The sequence below is a fragment of the Cydia strobilella genome, chromosome Z, assembly GCF_947568885.1.
Source record: "Cydia strobilella chromosome Z, ilCydStro3.1, whole genome shotgun sequence".
Lineage (NCBI taxonomy): Eukaryota > Metazoa > Arthropoda > Insecta > Lepidoptera > Tortricidae > Cydia > Cydia strobilella.
This window is the reverse complement of record NC_086068.1, coordinates 54906418-54931917: the sequence shown is the minus strand read 5'-3', so window position 1 is coordinate 54931917 and position 25500 is coordinate 54906418. Positions and strand designations below refer to the sequence as shown.

Here is a 25500-nt window from a genome sequence, read left to right as displayed (position 1 = left end):
AAAAGGGCGGATTAGTTTCAGAAGTGGCTACACATACACCTTTTCTGGTACGTCTGCCGCATGATGCAAATACTTAGTTAACGACCTCATCAACTGATTAAGACCGCAAATATTTGAAACTGTTTCGGCTAGTACTCTGACCGAGCACGACCTAATAATATGCTTTATGGAGTAGGGAATACGGTGTAGGGGCCTGCTTTTGTAGGATGCAAGAACTATACCGGTTTGCCACGAAGGAAGAAAAGGCGCGCGCTGCTGCGTCGTCCGTCAGTTGCGCCAGCGCCGGCACACCCGTCGGTTTGGAATCTAGTCAATTTTTTTAAAATATATTTTTAATTACAAAGACCGCCATGAAAGTGATCATCGTTATGACGGCGGTCGCCGCTCTAGCCAGTAAGTTTATTTTTATTATTGCATCGCGGGATTGTAAAGCTATTATTGTGCCTAGAAGTCGCAATATTTAGCTTTATTGGTACATAATGAGCTTTTTTATTATGACTTTGGCGAATTTTTTCATGATTCATGCACTTTTTTAAATAATTTTATACATGCAGTTTTAATAGCAGGTAGACATCAACGCGCTTTGAAATTTTACTGTGATACTTTCAACATTTTTTATTTATTAGACATATATTAGCTATTAGAACAATGACAAACATTTAACAATTTGAAGTAATCAGTAACTCAAAACACATTTCTCTTCTTTCATGTCTTAGTACAACTTAACAAATTAAATACATGTAGGTATAAGTATGCTCCCCGTAGTAACATTAACTAGTTCTGTGACCTTTAAATTGTACGACAAAATATTGCGAAAAGATTATATAACCTGACCCCAATGGGCGGTAACTATATGATTACATAAATACGTGGAATTGGCCCGATCCGGCACCATAACCAATAAATTCTGCATATAACAATACAGAAATGGAATAAACTACAAGTAGGTAATTTTGTGATACCAAAACGATTATACCTTGATTTAAATATATTGTATTGTCAGTAAAAGCTACTTTGTAAAAAAATAAACCTACAGAACTATTTTTATTGAATTGTATAGCAATTATTAAATGATGCCTGTTTTTGAATGTTGAAAAAAACCTATGAAATTTTGTATAAATAACTATTTTGACCATTTCAATTTATACAGAGTTTTTCGGATTAATGCAAAGGAAAATTAGAGAATAAGTCACGTTAGAGCTTAAAATGAAATACTGATAATGCTTTTTCATTTCTCATCCTCTGAAAGAGGGCCATTGTTTTTCTAAAGTGCAGAAAGTGATACGTGTCTGCACTAGAGCATTTTACGTTCGAAGTACGATTTATTTATGATAAGCAATTGAAATTTGAGTTTCAATGGATTTGTTATACAATTTCCATTCTGATATTTGACTCTCCATTCCATAAATAACGATACTTTTGCCTAAATAGTTAACTGAAAGTACCCTTAAGAAATACTATAAAAATTTATACTTATTCATGTTATAAATAAACACATGCATTTTACTTTCCTCGTATTCGAAATGAAAAGTCGTATTTAACTGGGGTGAAAGGCATCATTTCAGCCTCGGACTATTGGCCAAAATACCTCGACAGGAATGAGTGCCTTTCATCCCTTGGTTAACAATCTACTATTAACATTTGCCATACAATTATTTGAATACAAGTTTTTTATAAATTAACTTGGTATTTAGAATGGATGCCACGATATACACATCCATTAAAACCGTTAAACATTTGATCGAAATAGTATTTTATACAATTGTGATATAATAGAGAGCTTTTCAGTCGATTACCGTGTTTAAGCAACGAAGCTTGCTGAGTTGCTTAAGTAAAGTACGAGATTGAAAAGCTTGATTATATCACTATTGTATACAATACTTTTTCTACGAGACAAAAATATAATACTTTCAACTAGTAGAATCATATAGGTAAACAAACCAAAAGTATACAGCTAAGATACGCGAGCTGCCGCAGCCCGCGATACCTTCATACTTGTACGCGCCCCGGCCGCCGGGCCCGGCGCCCTCGGCGGGTTGGTCAACGACACGTCCTCGAGTCGTAACTCATGAGGCCCTTGTACCTGCTCCTTGCTAAATTATCGAAATGTATGAAGTTCTATTTTCAAAATGTTTATAATTGACTGAACCGTATCGATAAAATTCTTATGCTTGAATCGGAAGTGCCATAGACTATCCAACGTTGTAAATAGTAAGGTTGTAGTGTTGTACATATATGAAGTTGTAATACAGGTAATAGTCGACGAGTAGAAAAATATAATAGACCTTTGCAATATTGTCCTCAATTCTATTATACAGCATTTGTTTTCCGTTAGACATCAACATTTTGAAACCATGGAATTATGAGACTATACCAAGGACCATCTACGATCACGAAGGAGGATCATACAGGCCGCGTAGCCAACATGCCAATCGCTTACGCTTCGTAGCGATCGAAACGCAACTGTCACTGTCGCACTAATAAGGTAGTGCTAGAGACACACAAAGCGTTTCGTTGTCGTAGCGATAGCGATTGCCACCTTGGCTAAGCCGGGCCACGTAGTGCAATGTAACAAATTGTAAGTTCATTCAACTCCGAAAACTACTTGATGGTTGTATTGTACGCCGAATAGTAACAAATAAGGTGCATTGGGGTTTCTTCGGAAACCCGTTAACAGTTATCTACTTCGGGCTACTTGCACCATCCCACTAACCCGGGATTAACTGGTTAAACCGTTAACCTAGTGTCAAATTGTACCAGTTACCATGGTTACCAGTAAAATTGTACACTGGGTTAACGGTATAATCGGTTAACCCCGGGTAGGTGGGAAGGTACAAGTGGCGCTTAGGCTAGTAGAATTAAATTTTAGTTACTCTTACGCCTCTACATCGCTTATACTTCAGTTTTGAACCATAGAGACAGGACACAATTGCCACAAACAACGTGATGTTTTTGAGGTCACATAACACGGTTCGTGTCACACGAAACTGTCAGGTCCATTTTATTTAACCTTTAGGACGCCAATGACGGATATATCGGCAGCGCAGGTCCAACGCCAAAGACGGATTACGTGCATGTGCATAAAGTTCAATTTCAGTTTTGACACTTCGGTGACGTGGCGTCCGAGTGATAGCTTTTGTGTTTGACACGGCGTCGAAAAGGTTAAATCTAGAATACGTATCTCCAGCTACCAGCGAACCTAGACAATATTACATTTATAATTTACAATTCAATTGACATTTTAAATAATAATTTTATGAAAGAAATCGAATGAACATTATTTTCACAATTGTAAACAATATTTGACATATTTAAGTATATCAACATAAACTGTAATAATAATTTAATTGTAACTTAATAATAATAATTGTAACTTGTACGTCGGTTCCTCACTCTGCGGCCCTGACCACCGGCAGCTTGGGCCCTGCCCCGCTGCTGGCGGCACCCTAGGTTAGGTTTTTTATAACGTGTTTATATGTTTTTTTTTGTATTGTTCTGTAAGTGTTTATATATTTTACATTCATATTCATATTACAAATAGTCAAATGATACATTAGGTATTTCTAATCGCTTGGCGTTTGTCGATGTACGATGTACCATTGTCATCTAGGCTAGGCCTATTAGCGCCACTTGCACCATCCCATTAACCCGGGGTTACGCGGTTAAAGCGTTAACCCAGTGTCATATTGTACTGGTAACCATGGTAACTCCAGGTTTAACCGGTGAATGGTGCAAGTGGCCCTTATACGTGTAAGATTCCATTCATTCATCGGTCGTTACATTCGACTCTTTCTAAATTGCAAGACCTACCTAGAGTTGCTAGAGTTGGTGAAGCTTAACTTCATAGATACATCACCAGCCTATACTGATACACTTCCCACTGCTGGGCACTGGCCTCCTGTTATTGTTCATGGGGGAGAGATAGCCCTCATGATAGCTATTTAACTGGCTAAAGAATATTTAAAACACTTATAATTCAGAAGATTCGAATTATTTCGAAGTTATCCCAATGCACCGTGTATTCAAGTTTTCTAATGTGTGATGTTAATGTGATGCTGTGCTGTGATGTGGCATTTAATCGGAAGCTATGAGTATATTCTAGAAGTATAGTTGATCCTAGAATAGTAAGTGACTAGTTACGTTTTCAATTAGTGAGTCGGTGCTAAATCACATTTGGGTTATCGATAAAACCAAACTATTAAATTATAGATTGTATATAATGGGGCATGCAGGGTTTGGAAATGCAAATTACATTCCAATCATGTACTTTTTGTAAGAATTTAGAAGTCGACTAGAAAGTAAATTTATAGAAGAAAACCAACAATCTGGCTGAATGAACGGAATTTAAAAATACAGTAAAACCTCCGAATTCACCGTCGGTGCATTTGTAGCACATAACATCTAATTTTGAACCTAAAAGCGAAGTCTTAAAGCGCATTATCATTGTGGCAACTAAAGAAAATTGTCTAGTTCGACATTGACATTCACTTGTTTTTGCAATAAATTTCTATAGGTAACCACGAATCGGTTGGTAGCCAATGTCAATAGTTTTTGTGGTTTATTCTGAGCTTTATTTGAAACATAGTTCGTCGACCTGGTTCTTGCGTGCTTTAGCGTACAATGGAGTTGCGGTAAAAGTTGGTGTCGACACCCGTATTTAAATTTACGCAAATATTGTAAGTTTTGCAATTCAAATTGTTGTTTTCCGAGCTCTAATGGGCCTTTGCAATAAACTTATGACATTAGTAATCACAACATATTAATGACTATTGAAATTTTTATTGCGTCTTAATAAATTATTAATAAATTGAAGTATATTTTTTGTACTCATCCTTAATGATGCAAAAGTTCGGAAATATAATATTCAATAAAATTTATTGTACACCAGTAAGTAACCGTTACTATCCTGTTTTCTATTTTTGTGTTAATTGATATTTTATTTAATATTAATGGAATGTAGATGATATCGAGGCTTATAAACCTTTTAGGTAACTATAATTATAATTTGCGTTATCACTAACCGGCAAAAACGTGACTATAACAAATTATTCAAATGATATTAATAATAATATAATGATAATATAATGATAATGATATAATAATGATATAATGATATTATTTGAATTAGAACTTCTGACAGTCCCAAAAACATCTCGAATATGTGTTTCCCGTAACAGGAGCAATAAATTAAACTGGAGGGTGTGCGCCTCAAACTGACCAACATTTGTTCAGCAACTTTTTAAAATAATGAAATTTTTAGATTATATCTTTTTAATACTAATTAAATATTATTTTCAATGTACGCTGCCATCTGTGTGTTTGACGTTACTTGTCATGTCACCCTTTAAACATAACAAATTTTGCAATACATTGCGTCTTAGAATAAACTTTAGTGTAATGAAAATCAAAACACAAGTTATTTTTAGAAGTTGCTGAACAAATGTTGGTCAGTTTGAGGAGTACAGCCTACAGTTTAATTTAATGCTCCTGTTACAGAAAACACCCGGTATTGGTTTGGATGAGTGTAGGTATTTGCATAATTAATCAATATTAACATAAAAGAATTCAATATTTTAAGACTAGGTACATAATATTGGACATTTAATTTTTGTAAAACATAAAAACACAAAAACAACACCAATATTTTTTTTAATGAGTGCTGGATATTTGCATAATTAATCAATATTAGCATAAAAGGATTCAATCTTTTAAGACTAGGTACATAATATTGGATGTTATTTAATCTTTGTATAACATAAAAACACTTAAATTATAAACTTGTAAATAAAAAATTTGGCCTAAGTCATAGTCACTTGTCCAGAAGACTAGCCGCATTGCCCCGCTTTATGGCTCTGCTGGGCAAAATATTGGCCAGCCCTCTGGTCACCAGAAGCCTATAAGGCGCTTTGACAGCTCCTCATAGAGGAGACGCGCGCTAGGTCCCCACGGCCCTAGGGTTTCCACCCCAAACGCAAAATATTTAGCTACTACCTATATAGTGTGGCATATTTGATGGAGGATGCGGCCGCACCAACTTTTAGGACTTGGCTACTTTTATCGAACTGATATTGATGTGTGTTGACTAGCAGTCGTCTTCTTCTAGAATTCCAAACATCTTGTACGTACTCTTAATTCAAAATAATTTGATCCGTTTCATCATAAACGAATTAAAATATCTGTAAATACCTATTACCTTGAAATAAATTCATCGTCTCCGACTGATTGTCAGATGTCAGGTCAATCTCGAATTTAAAGTTTGAATAAGGAGCGATCAGCCAAGGGTCACTCCGGAGGCAGGCGCCTGGGTGCAACGCTGCATGTTGTAAATGTTCACTTTCACTTTGTTGCGTCACGCGTTGCGATAGAGTCGATATAATCGTATGTTAACAATGCATCTGCGTGCTATTAGGAAACTCGGGGGATCGTCCCGGAGTTCGCCTGAACAATTCATTAGACTGTCAGTCTTTGACGCAGCGAAGTACGTGATAAGGATATAGGAATGTGTCGAATTTGTAAAAGTGACTAGGGTACAGAGACATGTACATATTGATTCATACATGTCGACTATATAGCTGTATGAATATTGCCCAGAAAAGTATCTGTGAAGAAAGTATGTATATTCATGTCTGCGGTTCATATAATTACTATCACCTTCATACGATATTTATGTGTTTTCATGGCAATTAGACCACCACAGACATACCTTCTAAGAATGAAAATTGTTTTAGAGTAGGTAGGTATCTATGTAATGGTTTAAACCAATCCTGCTTTCTTGGTAGGGATAAGTGGCCATTAGCAATAGATTGGTAAGCGGTTAGGTGTTCGTTCAAATATTACATGTAGGTACTTAACAGTACGATGCCTCGATGATATAATAGCGTTGTGCAATTGGCTCTTAACGTGGTAAATAATAGCTACCGGTCACGAGATTCTCATTTTATCAATCTGCTTATAAATTACTTAGTAATACAAATTTACAAATAAGCTCGTCCATAATCCTACAGCTTACGACAAAAATGGAGTTTATTTATTAAGGTTGAAAGTTGAGAAGGATAGTTTAAAATAGACGCGGTACGTTCATAGTTGACAAAACTAAAATGCAGGCAATATTTAGTACTTAGATGATTTTTTTATACCACGTCGGTGGCAAACAAGCATATGGCCCGCCTGATGATAAGCAGTCACCGTACCTTATGGACGCCTGCAACCAGTGGCGTAACTAGGGGGGGGGGGGGAAGAGGGGGCAAGTGCCCCGGGCGCCATCCAAGGGGGGGGGGGGTGCCAAAATGGGCAAAAGGCAGCAGCAGGGAAACTTTTGTCAGTCCCCTGCCTGCAACACCAGATGATTGGGAGTCTTGACACATTGACGTCAGCCGTACGACTTAAGGATGACTCACGTTAGACCGGGCCGTGTCCGGGCCGGAGCTTCCGGCGCTTACTATTCTATGATATGACAGGTGATCACGTGATGGTTTCCATAGAAAACGGAGCGCCGGAAGCTCCGGCCCGGACACGGCCCGGTCTAACGTGAGTCATCCTTTACTCAGTATAGGTTCCGGAACCTATATTTGATGGCTTACGATCGAGCGCCTGGTGCCATATTAGGCCAAGCAATAAGAAGGTATAGAGGGAAATGCTAGGAACACAATTTCTGACATCGTGGCTTTGTTTGGTCCCGGGACTCAAACCATCTCTGTACCAAATTTCAACGAAATCGGTTCAGCGGTTCAAGTGTAAAGAGGAGTTTAAAAAAAATAAAATTGTTTTTACTTAGGAATGGTGTCAATGTTGTTACCATAAATGAATTCAGCAGCCTCGATTTATAAGAAAACGATACCAAACCCGGCCTAGCACCTTCACTGATGTAGATAATCAAGATAAAAATGAGAGCCCTAAATAAAACTTCAAGAGCGGATATCTCAAAAACTATACAACATATCGAAAAACTTGACTTAATACAATTTTGTAACAAATTAAATCTCTTTTCATTTCGTATAAGTGGCTCAGACGCATAGTTTCCGAGATATAATAGAAAAACCGAAAAATGGAACCTTCAAACTCCCCTCTCCCTCCCAGCACCAGGGTTACGGCCGGGGATTTTTTATCCGATCAAGTTTTGCCAAATATTTGTAAATTATTGCTGGACCGTTATGCTAAAAATAGACTTAAATTATTATAATTTTCGTCTATCATTAAATTCTAAAAATATACAGTTCAACCGAAGGATATTTATACTTAAGTCCAAACTGTTAGAGACACAGATTACATGAATTCTGAAAAACATTAATGAACAAATTGGGCCAACTTTCACCTATGACATGACTTGTTTTTTTTTCAACGGTGCTTGCGAAACGCCCACTTGAGATGATTATACACGCGTCTACGTAAGGAGCAAGCTGAATACATATCGACCGGTTGTCGTTGCAATGTTTTGACTACGGAATCTTTCAAGCTACGGCAAGTTAACACATGTAAACCATGGTTTACATGTTTACTTACATGCAATTAAGTAATGCATGTCATTCCGAAGATGGCAAATGTCCTACGTTGTAGTCCTACGAGGGTAATCTAGAGAGGGTTGAGGATTAGTGACGGTCGCATTTTGTTTAATTCTTCGCTGCAAAACTCGTTGTTTCAAATAAATGCAGCATGTTTGTCATGCTCTGAAATAAGTTTAAATTAACAAATCATATATTAATTTACAATGCACATAGTTATTGTATAACCGAACAAATACATTTGCGGTATAATTGTAAACAATTTACACGTAGGTGTATTGTATTTACATAATGCAATTGAGAATAGAAATATCAATTTGTGTCCTAAGTAGTTTTACAGTGCAAAATCTCACAATGATAAGAAAGTAGCTAACGAATGCCCTGTACTATGTCTGGCATAATTTATCTTAGTCATCTAGGAAATTTGACACCCACACGGATTAAATTCTCTGGTTTCTATTGTTACGAAATCGTCTGGAGCCTACACAATTACTAAAGACACGCAGGCGTCGACGTCGGTGGCTTACACTTACAGCAATACTTATGTACCAAAGCCAGATTATACTGAGCGATTTATTCAATATCTAGTCAGTCATAAAATATGTCTACAGAATCTGTAGGTACCTGTCATGCTATTCGCGCGTAAATTTAGATCTGCCCAAAACAGCTATCTAGTTGATTGAAAAACTAATCCATATTTTTTTTTCTAGACGCCCAATTTAAATGTCCGGCGAAAAATGGCCAGTATGAAGACGATCGGCAATGCGACAAATTCTACGAGTGCGTTGACGGCCAGGCGACCACCAAGCTGTGCCCTGACGGCCTCGTGTTCGACCCTACCATTAGGAAGATCAACAAGTGCGACCAACCCTTCAACGTAGACTGCGGCGACAGGACTGAGCTCCGTAAGAACCTTTTGCCCCAGTTGCAGTAGAATACCTACTTGACCTTAAAATTAGTACAATCAGCATCAGCATCAAAGTGGATGAAACAACGCACCAAAAGTATTTGTCACCCTAAAATACTTTTCCAAATCGGGATTAAATTCCACGTTCAAAAACATATGTCATAAATGTCATAATCTATATAATTGTTCAACATGTAGAGACATATCTTTTTGTCAAGCTAATTGAGAAGGTAGATAATTTGACGCATAGTCTGGTTCGCTACTAGTTGACAACCTGACTACCTTTTTCAAGCTTATTTACGAGTGAATTCATTCTCGTATAGTGGGGCTGGCGAAAAAACAAGAGATGAAAATTAGGGGTTCATTTTCAGGAACAAATAAAATGTTCAACTTATTCGCAGGATTTCCTAGTAGATGGTATGATTGTTTGAAAGGACAAAGACATGAGAAAAACTCACGCTGACGAACGGAAAGTTTAACGTTCAATCGACCGCATTTCCGCCTTTTTAATGTGATACTGCCAACTAAGGTCATTCAGAATCTAGTCTTATATAAAAAATTTAAAACGTTTCTGAAGGTTGATTTTAAAATGCAACACTGACTGACGCATCTCTACTTTCTAACCGAGTCATTAATAGCCTAATCAAAAACAAAATTATTAGCAACAGGGTCACTGTTATGTGTAGCTATATTAGTTAACTAATTAACATACTTATAAACTTTATGGACACTTGAGACTATGTACGCTGCTAGTCGGCCTAGAAAGGCAGCGGCGCACGGCGACCTCTTGTCAAAGGTAGACGGGACGCCTTCTCATACGAGTACAAGCATTGTATAGCCTTATATTGCTCCCTGCTTATGTATATTACAAGCGTATGTATAAAGAATTGCATAAAGTTATGGCTAGCGAGCACATATACTCTTTAGAAACAACAGCAAAACGTTTTGTAAATTAAATTCTATAAAATTAAGTACGTAATTTAAATTCTAGTGTGTTTTTAGATTTTAGGTACTCAAGATTTGAATGTAAAGGCTACAGCTGACTCAAATGCTGATTAATTTACTTTGTTTAGTCAAATGCAATGTTCAGCTTGCATATGTAATGCCCAAAATGCTTAAAACATTTTGTCACCTCGAACATCCACAGATCATAAATGTCAACGCATAATTTATCTGCAATGTCGCATCAGGGTATGCAATCTGCCCGCGCGATTCCGTGAATTGAATATTTACGTATTGCCTCCAAATGCTAACTTTGTTTACGTTTAGGAATGTTTTCTTAGTTTCCTTTTATTAAGTTACCTACTTGTTTCTACATTTCGACATTTGGCTTAAGTCAATTTATCAAGATAAGTTAAACTTTTGATAACAAAATTGTGAAAGTTCGACACCAAGTAGGGTGATACATTTTTGTTTCCAAACTTAAATAAAAAATATACCCGAACAACGAACATTGCTTCACAAATTTTTTTCAAACAATTTGCATCTACTCCAAAAATATTCAAGGTATACAAAGTTACCCAAAACCAGGCCTTGGAAAACAATTGACTGTCTGTTTTTCTTTTTATTTTCAACGATTGACGAAATTTTCTGCCCAGCGTTTTTGCGTAAAACTATTTTAATTCGGCCTTGCACTTACTACTATTCTATTTACTATTTGTTTGCTTAAAAAATACTTGGCAAAATTACCAAGAAAGCGTTCGAGTTTGGAGCTGACGTAATAAGTATGCTGATTTCGATACGTACTTAATCCAGTTTTTAAAAGTCACCCATTTACCTTGATCGTGTTAAAGTTTTAAATTAATAAATGTTTGTCAATGATTTCGCGAAAAAATCTTTCGAGGCTGTTTCCTGTTGAAAACAGGATATTTCTTCTTTTATTTATACTCGCTTGCCAACCTTCTATTAATTATGGCGACTGGCAACATGAAAGTGTGAATTCACATGACTTTAGTATGGTCACTGTGGTTTAAATGGTACGATCCAAGCGGAAAATTTTGTTGACAGCCTTTTAGATTTTAAACTAAAACAAAGGAGACCATGATTGACCGCATTTATGATGGATTCCATATAAAACATTTGGCTGATACATTTTTTATGGCGCCCCTCTCATACTGGGGTCTATTTTGCAGACTTGGCCTATAGCATTCCATTTATAGTGCCATGGAATTCCCTTCGAGATGTTGCAATTTGTAACTAATAGGCTAACACACACGTGCCTCCACAGAGCCCCCTAAGCCGAACAGCCAGTGCCCGCGCCGCAACGGCTTCTTCGCCCACCCCGAACCGTCCGTGTGCAACGTGTTCTACAACTGCATCGAGGGCGAGGCCACCGAGGTCAAGTGCACCGCGGGCCTGCACTTCGATGAGTACTCCGGGACGTGCGTGTGGCCTGATGCGGCCGGCAGACAGGGCTGCAACGTGCAGGAGAGTAAGTCAATTATTTATTGAGGTTCAACGTTCATGTGTTATTGTCGAAATGAGTGGTCTCGACATCCCGGATTGTAAAAATCAAGCTTTATATGCATCGGATATTAGTATTACTTTATAAACTTAGGCATTATTAAGTCAAGTATATATCCGTTTCTTTTTTGACCAATTAAGAATAAATCAGTCAAGTTATGCGTGTTTAAATGGTTTCAATATATCGATATTATCGGTTTAGTTTATATTTAAAAAATCAACTGAATGTTGTACATCAACGCCTTTAAATTAAAGCAAACTATACGCTTTTACCATCGTTCATTCCGCTACTCATCTTCCAGCGTGTCAATAACATCCTAATAAGCAGGCAGTTACAATAAATCTATTTCAAACTTCCAGAGAAGCTTAAGGACGGTTTCGAGTGCCCCAAGGAGACTCCTGTGGACCCCATGGGCCAGCCCGTGGCGCACCCCAAATTCGCGCACCCCAACGACTGCCAGCGCTTCTACGTGTGCCTGAACGGTGTCGAGCCGAGAGACTTGGGCTGCCAGGTTGGAGAGGTCTACAACGAGGAGACGCAGAAGTGTGATGCTCCTGAGAACGTGCGCGGATGGTTAGTATCTAAATCATGGTCGCGTTTTTTTTATCACCTGTCATGTTATGCCACACTTTCGCACTTACATACTTGTTAGAACCTGACAGGCATGGTGACAAATGATAAAGAGCCGGCCATCTTAGCCCTTCTGGATTGATTTCATTTTGTATTGTTAATTAATCATTCAAAACTGTTATATTCTTATTATCTTCTATCTTGCTTGTTAACAATGAACACTTTAAGAGAGTTCGGCTTTTTGAAGAGTATAATAAATTGGTCCTTCGATCCATGTTATTACACTGAAATTCCTTATTAATCAATTTCCTTTAATGGATATAAAAATTTCGTAAATATAAAAATTATTATTTATTGTTTTTTTTTTTTACAGTGAGGACTGGTACAAGGACTCCGAGGAGGCGGCGCCTGGTCCCAAGGCGAGGAACTAAACACTCATAGTGATATGCATAATATAGTTTCAATTTAAGACTTAATAAATGTTAAGTAAAATTAAAAAAATGTGTTTCATTTCATAAAAAGGTCTCTTTAAATTTTTCTAAGATGTCATAACTGCCTGAACTACTTACAGCCGGTCCAAGCTAACTCTGCAGCGATGTTGATAGCACAGAGGGCACAGAGCGTGTTATCGTAAACGTCAACAGTCTGTGAAATTGACGTTTAAAATAACACTTACAGTCTTTGCTATCAAATTCGCTGCACAGTAAGCTTGGACCAACTCTATAATACGCCCAATTCACAAAAAAGGGTAATAGAACCATAGATAGAAGGCGAAATCAGACAAGTTTTGGCAATTTTGAGGTTAATCTTAATAGTTGTTCGTTGTCTTCTATTGCAGTCACCTCGCAGTTTGGGCAGGGCTAAACTTTGAAACAATATCTTTATGAGCCTATTAATAGCAATGTTTAGAGATTAAGAAAACCTACCTAAGACATATATCAATATCATGCGTTGTTCGTTAAAACAAATGCCCGCGTGTTGGATCCTTAAAAAACCTAAAGGGCCACCCAACCAAGCCAACTCGTTAAACCGTTAACCCAGTGTCAAATTGTACTGGTAACCATGGTAACTCAAGGTTTAACCGGTTAACCCCGGGTTAGTGGGATGGTGCAAGTGGCGCTAAGTGTATAGAATAAGCAAGTTGAGTCACCTGCTGAGATAAAATAAAAATAAACCGGCCAAGAGCATGTCGGGTCATGCTCAGTGTATGATTTCGTACTTCCGTAGTTACCCGCCCGGCAAAATATACTTTTTGCAAAAACTCAAAAATTGCTTCACCGATCAGGTTTGCTATAGTTTTCCTTGAAAGTCTTTAATAAGCTTTACTTTCACGATTTTTTTCATATTTTTTGGACGCATGGTTCAAAAGTTAGATCATGGTCGAGAAGTGGGGATGAATTTTTTTTTTCGCTTTAACCATAGGTATATTGTGGGGTGTCATTGGATAGGTCTTTTAAAATGAATATTTTTTTATATAGAACATTTTTTTGATAAACGTGATATTTCCGGAATTATTCGCAATAAAAGAAAAAAATATGTAGTATTATAGTCCCCCTCTAACTTTTGAACCACGAGTCCAAAAAATATGGAAAAAATCGTGAAAGTAGAGCTTAGTAAAGAATTTCATGGAAGACTATAGCGAATCTGATCGGTTAAGCCGTTTTTGAGTTTTAGCAAAAAGTATATTTTGACGGATGGGTGACTACGGAGCTCTACACTGAGCATGGCCCGACATGATGTTGGCCGTTTATTTTTATAATTGATCAGCAGGTGACTAAGCTTGCTGCTTATTCTAAACTAAACATTTGAGTTATGATGAACAATTACGAAAAAACGACGTATTCTTAAATCGTCTATTTTTTATCTCTTTGTTAATTTAAACATGCTGTACCTCGTAAAGTATTAATCGTAGAGTAAAAATGAATATCACCTAATTTGTAGAAAATTTTATGTAGAATCTTTTGTCCGCAGTAATTATAATGCTATTCGTACAGATATTCGAGATATGAGCAAAAATCTGAAAAAAGGTACCTTTAACCCCCCCCCCCTACACCCTTAGCACCCCCCCACCACCGAGGACTTTTAGTATGTTCATCTGTACACCACAAGGTATAACTGTACCAATTTTCAAAACTACACGAATTATTTCCGCAGATCGCCCATTTTCGGCTTAATTTGACGTAGCTATAAGGTTTTCTTGTCAGTGCCTTCTAGCTGGAAATAGTATTTTATACAATCGTGATATAACGGAGAGCTTTTCAATCCAATACCGTGTTAAAGCCACGAAGCTTGCTGAGTATAATATTATTATTATTAAGTTCTTAGGCTTTGTTTAGTTTAGTTTTAATTTAATTTATACTTAATTTTAATGTAGGTAATGATAGGTTAAAGTTATAATGTGTAAAATGGTTTATTAACTTAAGAAATAAAAGAAATTTTCTTCTTTTACCTACTCAATTAAATTTGGTTCATCAGTTATGAAAAGAAAGCACTTCCAGACACCAAAGAGCGCGATTTCGCTCCTTTGTTTCAGTCGTTTCGAATAAAGTAAGTATTTATATGGTATTTTAAAACTGATTTTTTTTTGTTTGTTACATTAGTTTTATAATTTGACCCGATTTTCTGTTTATTGATTTCTCTGCATTCTTAATAAAGTCCCAATTTAATTTATATAAGGACCTTGACCGAATTTTCGGTCTTTTTTTTCCAGAACTACTTTTTCTGCTTTGTCCGGCACGACTAAGGTTTTGAACCTCAAGATTTTTGACCACCAGTCCCCGGCCAGCTTGGTTCTCCATACAAACGTAGTTATGCTCTCATTTTAAAACTACTAGCTAGAATACTGTGAAACTTTGTACTTACAATAGGATAAGGTATATCTTGTCTGTAGTTAGTGTATGTAGCTTCAGGTACCATAGTTAAAAAAATACAGCGAATTTATGTTTTTCATACAAAACTTGTTTTTGCTCTATTTCGTTTGTTTTATAAACTGGAGCTATATAAATTAATTACAGACCTAGTATATATCTCATGTCATTATATGTGCAAAGTTTCATTACAATCCGACACGTAGTATTAAAATGAGAACGAAGCTCCGTTTGAATGGGAAGGTGGAATTCGGCCGAGCTAGCCGGGGACTCTTAATGCGTTTGTTCTTCAATTATGAGGATTCTGCACCACTGTTATGATTCTGTATGAGTTAATATATTACATTAAGTTCATACAGCTACTTACAATATTATGAATGATATAAGAGCCACTAAACTAAAATTTGGCATTACGCAGTATCAAATCGAAAATTGACAAATTGTTAGTGTATCTAGTTAAGTAAATGCATTTGCGATTGCGTGCACCAATATATGTCATCATCATCATCACCTTCTAACGCAATAGAGGTTAGGGGGCAAGAGATTGTAGATTTGAATATTTAATTCATACGATTTAATTAATTTACCCAATCATTCAACCATAATGATATTTAGAACGGCATTTTAACCTTAAAATCTGTTTTTCTATTCGTCGACTCTAATGGTCGAATTAAGACTTTGTATACCAAACTGTAATCGCATGCTTTTCACTATGGGCTATACTCAACTACAATGACTTACGAAACGCTTTAGTCAATTGTAATGAATTCGACCAATCACGTGTTGCCGCGATCAAGAAGAATAAAAGGATAGGTAGAACAAAAGACACCAACGCGCTACTATTTAATGAATAAGAAGTGTGTTTCTGTCTTTAGTACTATCTTTTTTTTCTACTGATATACTTACCTAATTTTGTTAAATTACTTGGGTTTTATAGTAGAAAAAGTATTGTATACAATAGTGATATAATCATGCTTTTCAATCTCGTACATACCATACTTAGGCCACTCAGTAACCTTCGAGGCCTAAAAACGGTACTCGACTGAAAATCTTACTATATAGGTAATTCCACGATTGTATAAAATACTATATTGTTATGTTATTGCTCGCATTGCAAGGATCTCGCTTAAAAAAAACATGAATTTGATATAGGTAATATGGAGTCACGGAAATTATAGACCACAGATATATATTCCGAACATGGGCGTTAAAAATGTCATCTTCGGACCCAGTTACAATGCATGACATTTTCGATCATTCACGCTGTATATATGTAGACATCTCATTAGCATTACAATGCAACGGTGTCAAAGACACTTTCAAAAACACTGCCAACGAACCAACGATTAATATGCCACATATCAATATGACGTCGTCTTTTTGACGCCGGTGGGATTGTAGATGTAGACACCCTCGCTGCGTCTTACGTAAGCGTACAACTCGCGAACGCGAAGCGAAGCGGCGCGGCGCGGCGGGCCCACGGCGTTCGCGTTCGCAACGAGATCGCCCACGTAGGACACTTCTATAGGTATCAAAGGATTGATTCACCCCGCGACACTCGCGAGTTGTTCGCCTATGTAGTACGCTGCATATTGCATGTCTATGTCGGATTGGCGCTTCATTGGACTATTCTATTTCGAAAGGCCTTTAATTTCACAACCTGATTCAAAAGCTGCTGATTCTTTCATGTATTTACGTATTGAAGGCGCTTATAAGTATCTTCAATTTCTGTCAAACTTCTATAAAAAAAAAGATACAGCCGAGTATGCCCCAAAAAGGGTATATTTCGACACTCTCAAGGGAATCAAAATTCATAGGGACCTAGAACTTTGAAATTTGGCAAGTAATATCGTCTTACACTGCAAATACAGGGAAAAATCTCAAAACTATAAATCTAGGTATAAAAAATAAATTTAATAAGTTAAATTTGTACGTTACCCTCGGTGTTCGGTGTCCGAGTCCGACTCGCCTTGTCCGGTTTTTTTAATGATGCACGAGGCAAACGAGCAGTCGCCCATGGGCATCCGCAACACCAAGATGGGTTGCAAGTGTGTTGGCGGCATTTAGGATATTATAATAAGGCTTTTCTATAAAGTTTTAAGGTCATATCAGTCCGGAAGTACCGCGGGGGACGGACAGTTCATATCAGCCAGAAATATTATGTCTACGATACACGAGACGAAATTATATTCGAAATCGAAACGAAATTCTGCTTAAAAAGGAGATTCTGAGAAGTTTTCTAACTACAATTTCAGGGTCATTCTCTGAGAATATGTCTGCGGTTGCGTCTAATTTTATCTTATCTTTATATATTATCGTACATTTTGTATGGTTCGCGGCAATTAGACCGCCGATATATTTTTTGAGAATGACCCTTCAATAGAGTCTGTATGGGGCCCAACAGATTCCACGACTCTTCTCTTTCCGAACAGACTAATGAATAATTTGTATTGAGCGTTGTACCTGCATTTATTTATAAAATGTTTAAAAAAAAATGTATCTAGGTACCTACATACTTTATGAAGGCCGAAACTTAAAATTCCTTTGACTTCTTCTACCTAAGATGGGCTCCGCTGTAGCTAAGTAAAGCCAAATACGATATCAGTATAAATGTGTTACGACAAATAAACGATTGAAAACAAAGGCTCTAGCGATACAATACAAGTAATCGTGATGTAAGAGATTTCTTTTTATACTTAATGTAAAGACAATTAATTTGTGATTTAGTTTCACTCCTGTTCATGATTGTTACAGTCCATGATTGATTGAAAGCGCTGGGGTGCAATTCCACATTATTTAGTTACAGCTAGTGACATCGTAAACTGCAATGCTGCCACGTACAGCGATTAATAATAAACGTAATCGCTGGCCACGTATCATTGGAACATTTGAAACTGTTGAAATTGGATATAATGTATAACATGCTTGGACTATTTCCTTTTGTGATATAATATTAAGAACCAACCAGACAAAATGGCATCTAAGAGCGTTTTCACATTGTCCGATCCGATATTTTATTCCGATCCGATCCGATTTATCGGAAGAGCCTTTCCGATGTCGGATGTCGGAAGGCGCCTATGACAAAAACAACAGGAGAGTGCCAATGGCATTAAGTGCGCCTTTTTTGCGTTATTTATCGTTTTTTAGTAATAATGATTTATCAAATGCACAGAGAAACACATGTATATAAAATTTTACTTCTTTCCGACATACTTGACGACGATATCGGATCGGAAAACGCTGTTGGCTGCGTTTTATGGTTTCCCGTCAGAAAATCTTGCTTTTTAAAGTGGGTCTAAAAGTTGATAAGTAAAATTTTGTTTCGTGTATTTTGGTAAGTTAGTTAATGATATATATATATATGTCTTTTACTCTCTCACAATCTTTTAAAATATACGTGATACAATACAAATAACTATCTTCATGACCATGACCATCGTGACGAGCTATCATTATTCCTAGTCGAATCAGTCCCCTATCAGACAAAATACATGACTGAGAAATGATTAAACATTATTTTTATGTCTAGTTATAACGTTATAACAATAATATCCTACGGGTAAATAGATGAAAGTGGAGGAGTGATGAATAATGACCTAGATAAGATATAAGATTAAGAGGAAAGGGGACCGCTTCTCCATACATTTTCATTTTGCTTTCTGAATATAATAATATTATAGAATAGTTATTTGTTATACAAGGGTGCAAAGTTGTATTTTACCCGCGAGTGTGGAATTGAAACACGAGCAAGCGAAAGGATTCTATAGTTGAACCACGAGCGAAGCGAGAAGTAAAATACATTTGCACCCGTGTGTAACACAAAACTTTTCCCCTCACTATAGCGAGGAAAGTGCAACATCCACAGGCGTTAGATCATCTTCATCAACTGGAATCACTCATTTTTTTACGATATTATAACAAAAAACTCTGGAAATTCTGTACTTTTACGTGAGAAGTTTTTAAGTAAAATTTTTGTTGACAATGTTGACATTTTTGACGTATGAAATGTCAATGATGCGTTTTGAAATTGCATCGACTTAACTTGTGCGTTCAGAATTATATTTAACATATATGTTATCTGTCAAGCTACTTAAACACGCTCCATTCAAGGTCAAATTACTTTCCCCACTAGTGGATAAAATGCGTTTTTCCCCCGCTTGTTTTAAAGGATAAAAGACGGCTTTCCGAGCTAGTGAGGGGAAAAATATTTTTACGCAATTAGATATGTACCTACGTTAATTTTAATTAGTCGAATTGATGTATGTTAGGTTGATTTATTTAATTTTTTAGGGTTCCGTAGCCAAATGGCAAAAAACGGAACCCTTATAGATTCGTCATGTCTGTCTGTCTGTCTGTCCGTCCGTCCGTTTGTCACAGCCACTTTTCTCTGAAACTATAAGAACTATACTGTTGAAACTGGTAAGTAGATGTATTCTATGAACCGCATTAAGATTTTAACACAAAAATAGAAAATAAACAATAAATTTTGGGGGTTCCCCATACTTGGAACTGAAACTCAAAAAAATATTTTTCATCAAACCCATACGTGTGGGGTATCTATGGATAGGTCTTCAAAAATGATATTGAGGTTTCTAATATCATTTTTTTCTAAACTGAATAGTTTGCGCGAGAGACACTTCCAAAGTGGTAAAATGTGTCCCCCCCCCCTGTAACTTCTAAAATAAGAGAATGATAAAACTGAAAAAAATATATGATGTACATTACCATACAAACTTCTACCGAAAATTGGTTTGAACGAGATCTAGTAAGTAGTTTTTTTAATACGTCATAAATCTTAAACTGCCATTTACCTTTCATTCACGTTTCACATAAAAAATACGTTGTTAAAATTATGTAATGTACGGAACCCTCGGTGCGCGAGTCCGACTCGCACTTGGCCGGTTTTATTTATTTATTATGAGAGTTAGGAGTAGGAGCTTTTAAAACTATGCATGGATTTTGTTTTACATTTTGTATCCACACAAAACGTGTTGTGTTCGTGGCCTCTCTTTACGGCGCGATACCTGTCTTTGACGTTACGAGTATTGACGAATGGGAGTGCATAACGAGCTCAGTCGGTCGACGGATTTGCCCCTATCAATTTAACATTAGTTACTCCTAGTCCTAGATAACGCCATTAGCTGTTTTTAATCTCAAAACACCGTTCACAGCCATTGAAAGGACGTCGACCTCTATCAAGAGCTACAAATTATTCTTTTTAATTTTGCCGACCTCCATACGGGGAGTTATTAAAACGACTAGCGACTAACAGAACAGGCTCACACAAACCACTATAAGCTACATGCACATCACTGCTTACACAACCCTAGCAATAACTGCAAATGCGAAACACTTGAACTTGTCAAACACCACACCTATCTAGGCCTAGTTATAGATAATAACTTCAATTGGGGACCACACATAGATCACATATGTTCAAAACTTAGATCCGTCATGGCCAACTTATCATTGCTTAAATACAAACTCCCATATAATACACTACGTATGCTATACTTATCACTCGCCGACTCAATTATATGTTATGGTATCACAAGCTACGGGCGGACATTCAAAACCTACTTGAAACAAATCTATAACCTACAATCAGCACTTTTAAAAACAATTGTACCAAATAAAATTAAAGAAAAGTATAAAAATGATAAAAAGGGTCTATTTAAACATTGCAAAGTTATTAACGTTTTTGATAGGTTTTGCTTGTCCTTAGTTACAGAGGAGTGTGAAATTATACCATCATTAGATAAAAATACTCGCTCCAGTAATTTGCGTACCTTAGATTATCTACCTGCATATACAACTCCAAAAAGTAACAATGTATACGGTAAAAGAGTAACTGACTTTCTACTCCCATGTATACTAAACACCTTACCTAAAAATGTACTGTATGATCTCATTAACATTGTTGAAAACCACGGCAGATGTATGCCAAGACTAAAAAAATACTACCTAAGTCTAGAGTAATGTATAAAATAGATGCAGAGATTTGATGTGTATAGATTAGTTTTACATATATATAATAGTATAATATAATTATATACCTAACAGTATTAAGCAAACGCGGATCGGACCGCGCGAACTCGCCAACTATTACATAAACCAAAGAGGTTTACAATAGTGGCATACTGGCAAAAGTTGTATGAATATTTAAAGTGAATAAATAAATAAAAAAAAAAAAAAAAGTAGGTAATACGATTCGCATAGACGGAGCCAGGCCTCGCGCTTTACTAGTCGCTAAAGGAGGTGGAGCACCACAACATTAGACAAAAAATTTTGACACCCTATTGGTCGCGAATGGCTGTGCTTGGTTGTGGTTACATGATAAGTCATCATATTATCATGTGACGATAGTGTTGATGACGTTGCGTTCGGAAATAGTATGTTTGCGACTTATCTGATCCACCATATAGCAGAAAGGTGAGTTGTGGAAAGTATACAAAAAATTGGAAATATTCTCGTAATTTTTTTTTAAAAAAACGGACTATACAAAAATGAATGAAAAATCGATTGCGTTCACTCATATACTATTGTAGTATTTAAAGAAGTGTAGGATGTCATCAAATAACAATTACCTACCATAAACTAGCATACAAATTCTCGAACTGTCTAAATCCAGCTTAAAGCGGAGTTTTTGAGAGGTTAATCTGTAGAATCCCAAAAATCACTTTACCCTTGTATGACCCAGGCCAATTTGTGCGCTTTTGAATTAGGTTTTATCTTTTATTTCTATAAGAGATCAAAACTCGAATTGAATTTGTACTTGTACAAGTACAAACGGATTTACGAGGTTACACTGGTAGCCTGAGAACACGATTAGCCCGCGCTCGCGATAACCAATGGAATATCTCGCCCGCAGACTGGAAGACCTTCTTGCTAGCTAGTTTTTCTGTCACGCCAAATGTATTTTTTGAACGTGTATCTTAATGTTATGAGCAGAAGGTATACATTAGAATGGTTTTTCAAATACACATACAGTGGATATGCACAGTTACTGCGAAGAGAAAGGATTGAATAATGCTTGTATAGCGGCAATAAATGCAACGACATAAGGTCAGAGGTTATTTTTTATGTCGTTGTTCAACCCACTCACGGTCCCCCAATAAAAAATCAGGAGTCAGATGGAAAAAGTCACATTACATGAACCTGATGATTGAATACAATAGAAAAGAAGGAGCTTTTTTTAAGAAATGTTAAAATTTATACTGAATTAAAACATGGGACTTACAGAATAACTTATTTTGTTATACAAGGGTGCAAAGTTGTATTTTACCCGCGAGTGTAGAATTGAAACACGAGCAGTAAAATACATTTGCGCCCGTGTGTAACACAAAACTTTTCACCTCACTATAGCGAGGAAAGTGTAACATCCACAGGCGTTAGATCATCTTCATCACTGGAATCACTCATTTCTTTACGATATTATAACAGAAAACTCTGGAAGTTGTATGAGTCGGTGAGAAAAGGTTTTAAGTAAAAAAATTGTTGACAATGTTGACATTTCTGATGTATGAAATGTCAACGATGCGTTTTAAAATTGCATCGACTCAACTTGTGCGTTCAGAATTATATTTAACATCATTATAAAAAAACAAACGTTTCTTATGGAATTTTAAGGTTTATGACTTAAAATCATTAAATAAAGCTAAATTTAGTATTTTTAATTAGATTCTCAAACCATTTATTTATTGATAATTAATATCGAACGAACCATTATCATGAGCGTTTTACGTTTTGTTATCTGTCAAGCTACTTAAACACGCTCCATCCAAGGTCAAATTACTTTCCCCACTAGTGGATAAAACGCGTTTTTCCCCGCTTGTATTGAAGGATAAACGACAACTTTCCGAGCTAGTGAGGAGAAAATAACTATACTATTAAGCTTGTCTGAAAAGGTCTTCACTCATAAGGATCTCGAAACCCTTTCGAGAATCGAGAGAATGCAACTACACGGTAAAATACTTATATATTTTATACTATGTAAATATTAAAGCTTATATTATTCAATTAAAAATTACAATCACAAATAATAATTTAAATTACACTAAGAACAAATAAAATTATTTTCTATGAAAATATTTTAATTTGTTTTTTCAAGTAGGCACACTACTATTTAAACTAAAAACTGAAATAAATGTCATATACGAAGGAAAAAATTACCAAAGCCTCCAGTGTCCAGAGCTGGAAACGAACCAACGTCCCCCGTTTACCGGACAGGTGCCTGAACCTCTCGGCTATCCGGTCACGGTGGCATGGGTCGAAATTTTCAAGTATATGACAATTTCCCGAAGGCTTGCCAGCTCTGGACACTGGAGGCTTTGGTCATTTTTTCCTTCGTATATGACATTTATTTCAGTTTGCAATTTAAATTACAGTCCCGAATCAGTAATTTATAGTTATTATACAGAAATCTTAAAAGCCAAAGAAAATTGTTTAGGAAGCTTTCATTCTAGTAGGAATGAGACAGGAAGTATATACAATATTTATAATTAACTTAACTACCTTAATTGATAATGAGTTCCATATAGGTGGAATTGTTCCAACACGTCGTGACAGAGTATTTAAAACTGCCACGAAATGCTGCGGTGCTGTGCTGAGGGCAACGCAGACGGATGGCTGCCCTAATATGGCGTTGCGAAAAAGTTAACTGGTCATAACCGTAGAGGGGCGTCATGGTTTTAACAATTCTAAAAAGCATGCAAGCTAAATGCAGCGACGCGATTCCATATTCATTAACCCGCTATTATTTAAATAAGGAGTTACTTACATTGTTTCGACGCGGAATATTAAATTGGGGAAGTAACCGAAACTAGTTATGTGCCAAAACAAGGAAAACGGTTAAAGGAAAAGGGCTTCAGAATCTACTAAATCCTACTATCATACACACACACACACATTAAATCGCAACAATTAATTTGATCGAGTCGCACGGTGATGGATAACTTTAAATTTTAATTACTTTAATTTAGTTTTAGTATACTTTAAGATAGATTTAGAATGATTGTTTCTTATTAATTTATTGTAAATGTTTAAAATTAATTCTGTTTTGTATTTCCTCTCCTTTACGTCTGGTTTACCTACGAGACAGGCTGAGCCTGGTATAGGAACCAGAGCATCTTTCTTAGCCGAGGTAGGTACCTACATTTTGTCAACTGTATTTAATTAGGTTAATCTTAACACCCCTTTTTTGTTTTGAAATTTATAAACGAGCAATAACCCTCATAAATAGTAGCTAATATTTTTTTGGTTGTTCCTCAAAAAAGTTACACCGCCACCAGTCAACTGGATCATGACCGCCACCTGTCAATAGAACTTTTTATCACAAAAACGAGACAAAATGTAAATTTTTGTATTATAATTCTAAGAACAGTACTCGCCTGCGTGGCATGATATCTCGGTACTCGTGAAGTAATGACATACTTTCCGCACTAGCATCGAACGACGTTTTTTAATACAGTTGCGAAAAAATAATAAAAATAACAAGTAAGAAATAAAAACTTTGGAAACTTAAAACACGCTTGCAGTAAGAAAAAACGCCTCTTCTTTGACAGGCGATTCGGCAGCTATTCCTACCTCTACCTTCCATAGCTATTCCGTTCCGGTTTTTCAATATTAAATATTAAAATATAAACGTGTTATAAGATAAGTAATAAATGATTACGACGTTTAAAGGAAACTAATATTAACAGTCATCAATAAATAGTCATGAATTGGAACAAGTAGAAATTTAAAACCAACTTTCTGCACGCTAAACAGCTACGTAAAGTAGCACTTTCTGAGCAACTGTATTAAAAAGATATTTATTCACGTACTACATAACAAATATAAAAAACATTAAAACTACCTATAAACTATACAAATTAAAACTAAACTAACATTTAAATAAAACTACTTAAAAAATAAACCAATATAGAAAAAATACCAACCTATGAAAGGTCCCCCAAGTCCCCCTGCGGAAGGGTGCCCATGAGGCTGGCTACATTATCCCGATGGATGGCTATGCCTATTCGTTGGCCTAGGAATGAGCCAGCCCTAGGTTTTTTTATTTAGAAATGCTTCTACGATTATCACCAAAAAAATTAATAAAACAAAAAGTAACAGGTTTGTTGCACTTGGGTACATACATTACATCACAATGCACGTGGTCAGGACTAGGATTATTTGCGAACACCCGTCAATCAA

The 25500-nt window shown here is 36.3% G+C and overlaps 1 protein-coding gene across 1 annotated transcript; it reads left to right on the top strand.

Annotated features, from left to right (window-relative positions):
• The first annotated feature begins 255 nt into the window (after positions 1-255).
• On the top strand, positions 256-12940 carry LOC134755198 (protein obstructor-E-like). The gene is made up of 5 exons (XM_063691720.1): positions 256-393; positions 9209-9403; positions 11633-11836; positions 12229-12442; positions 12813-12940. The coding sequence occupies exons 1-5, from the start codon at positions 351-353 to the stop codon at positions 12868-12870; spliced, it is 714 nt and encodes a 237-aa protein (XP_063547790.1). The 5' UTR covers positions 256-350; the 3' UTR covers positions 12871-12940.
• Positions 12941-25500: the final 12560 nt, after the last annotated feature.

Excerpts from the sequence above, each read along its gene's own strand:
- LOC134755198 (XM_063691720.1), top strand. The coding sequence starts at position 351 with ATGAAAGTGATCATCGTTATGACGGCGGTCGCCGCTCTAGCCA. Across the intron at positions 394-9,208 it reads GGCGGTCGCCGCTCTAGCCA|ACGCCCAATTTAAATGTCCG; the intron begins GTAAGTTTATTT and ends TTTTTTTTCTAG. Across the intron at positions 11,837-12,228 it reads GGGCTGCAACGTGCAGGAGA|AGAAGCTTAAGGACGGTTTC; the intron begins GTAAGTCAATTA and ends TCAAACTTCCAG.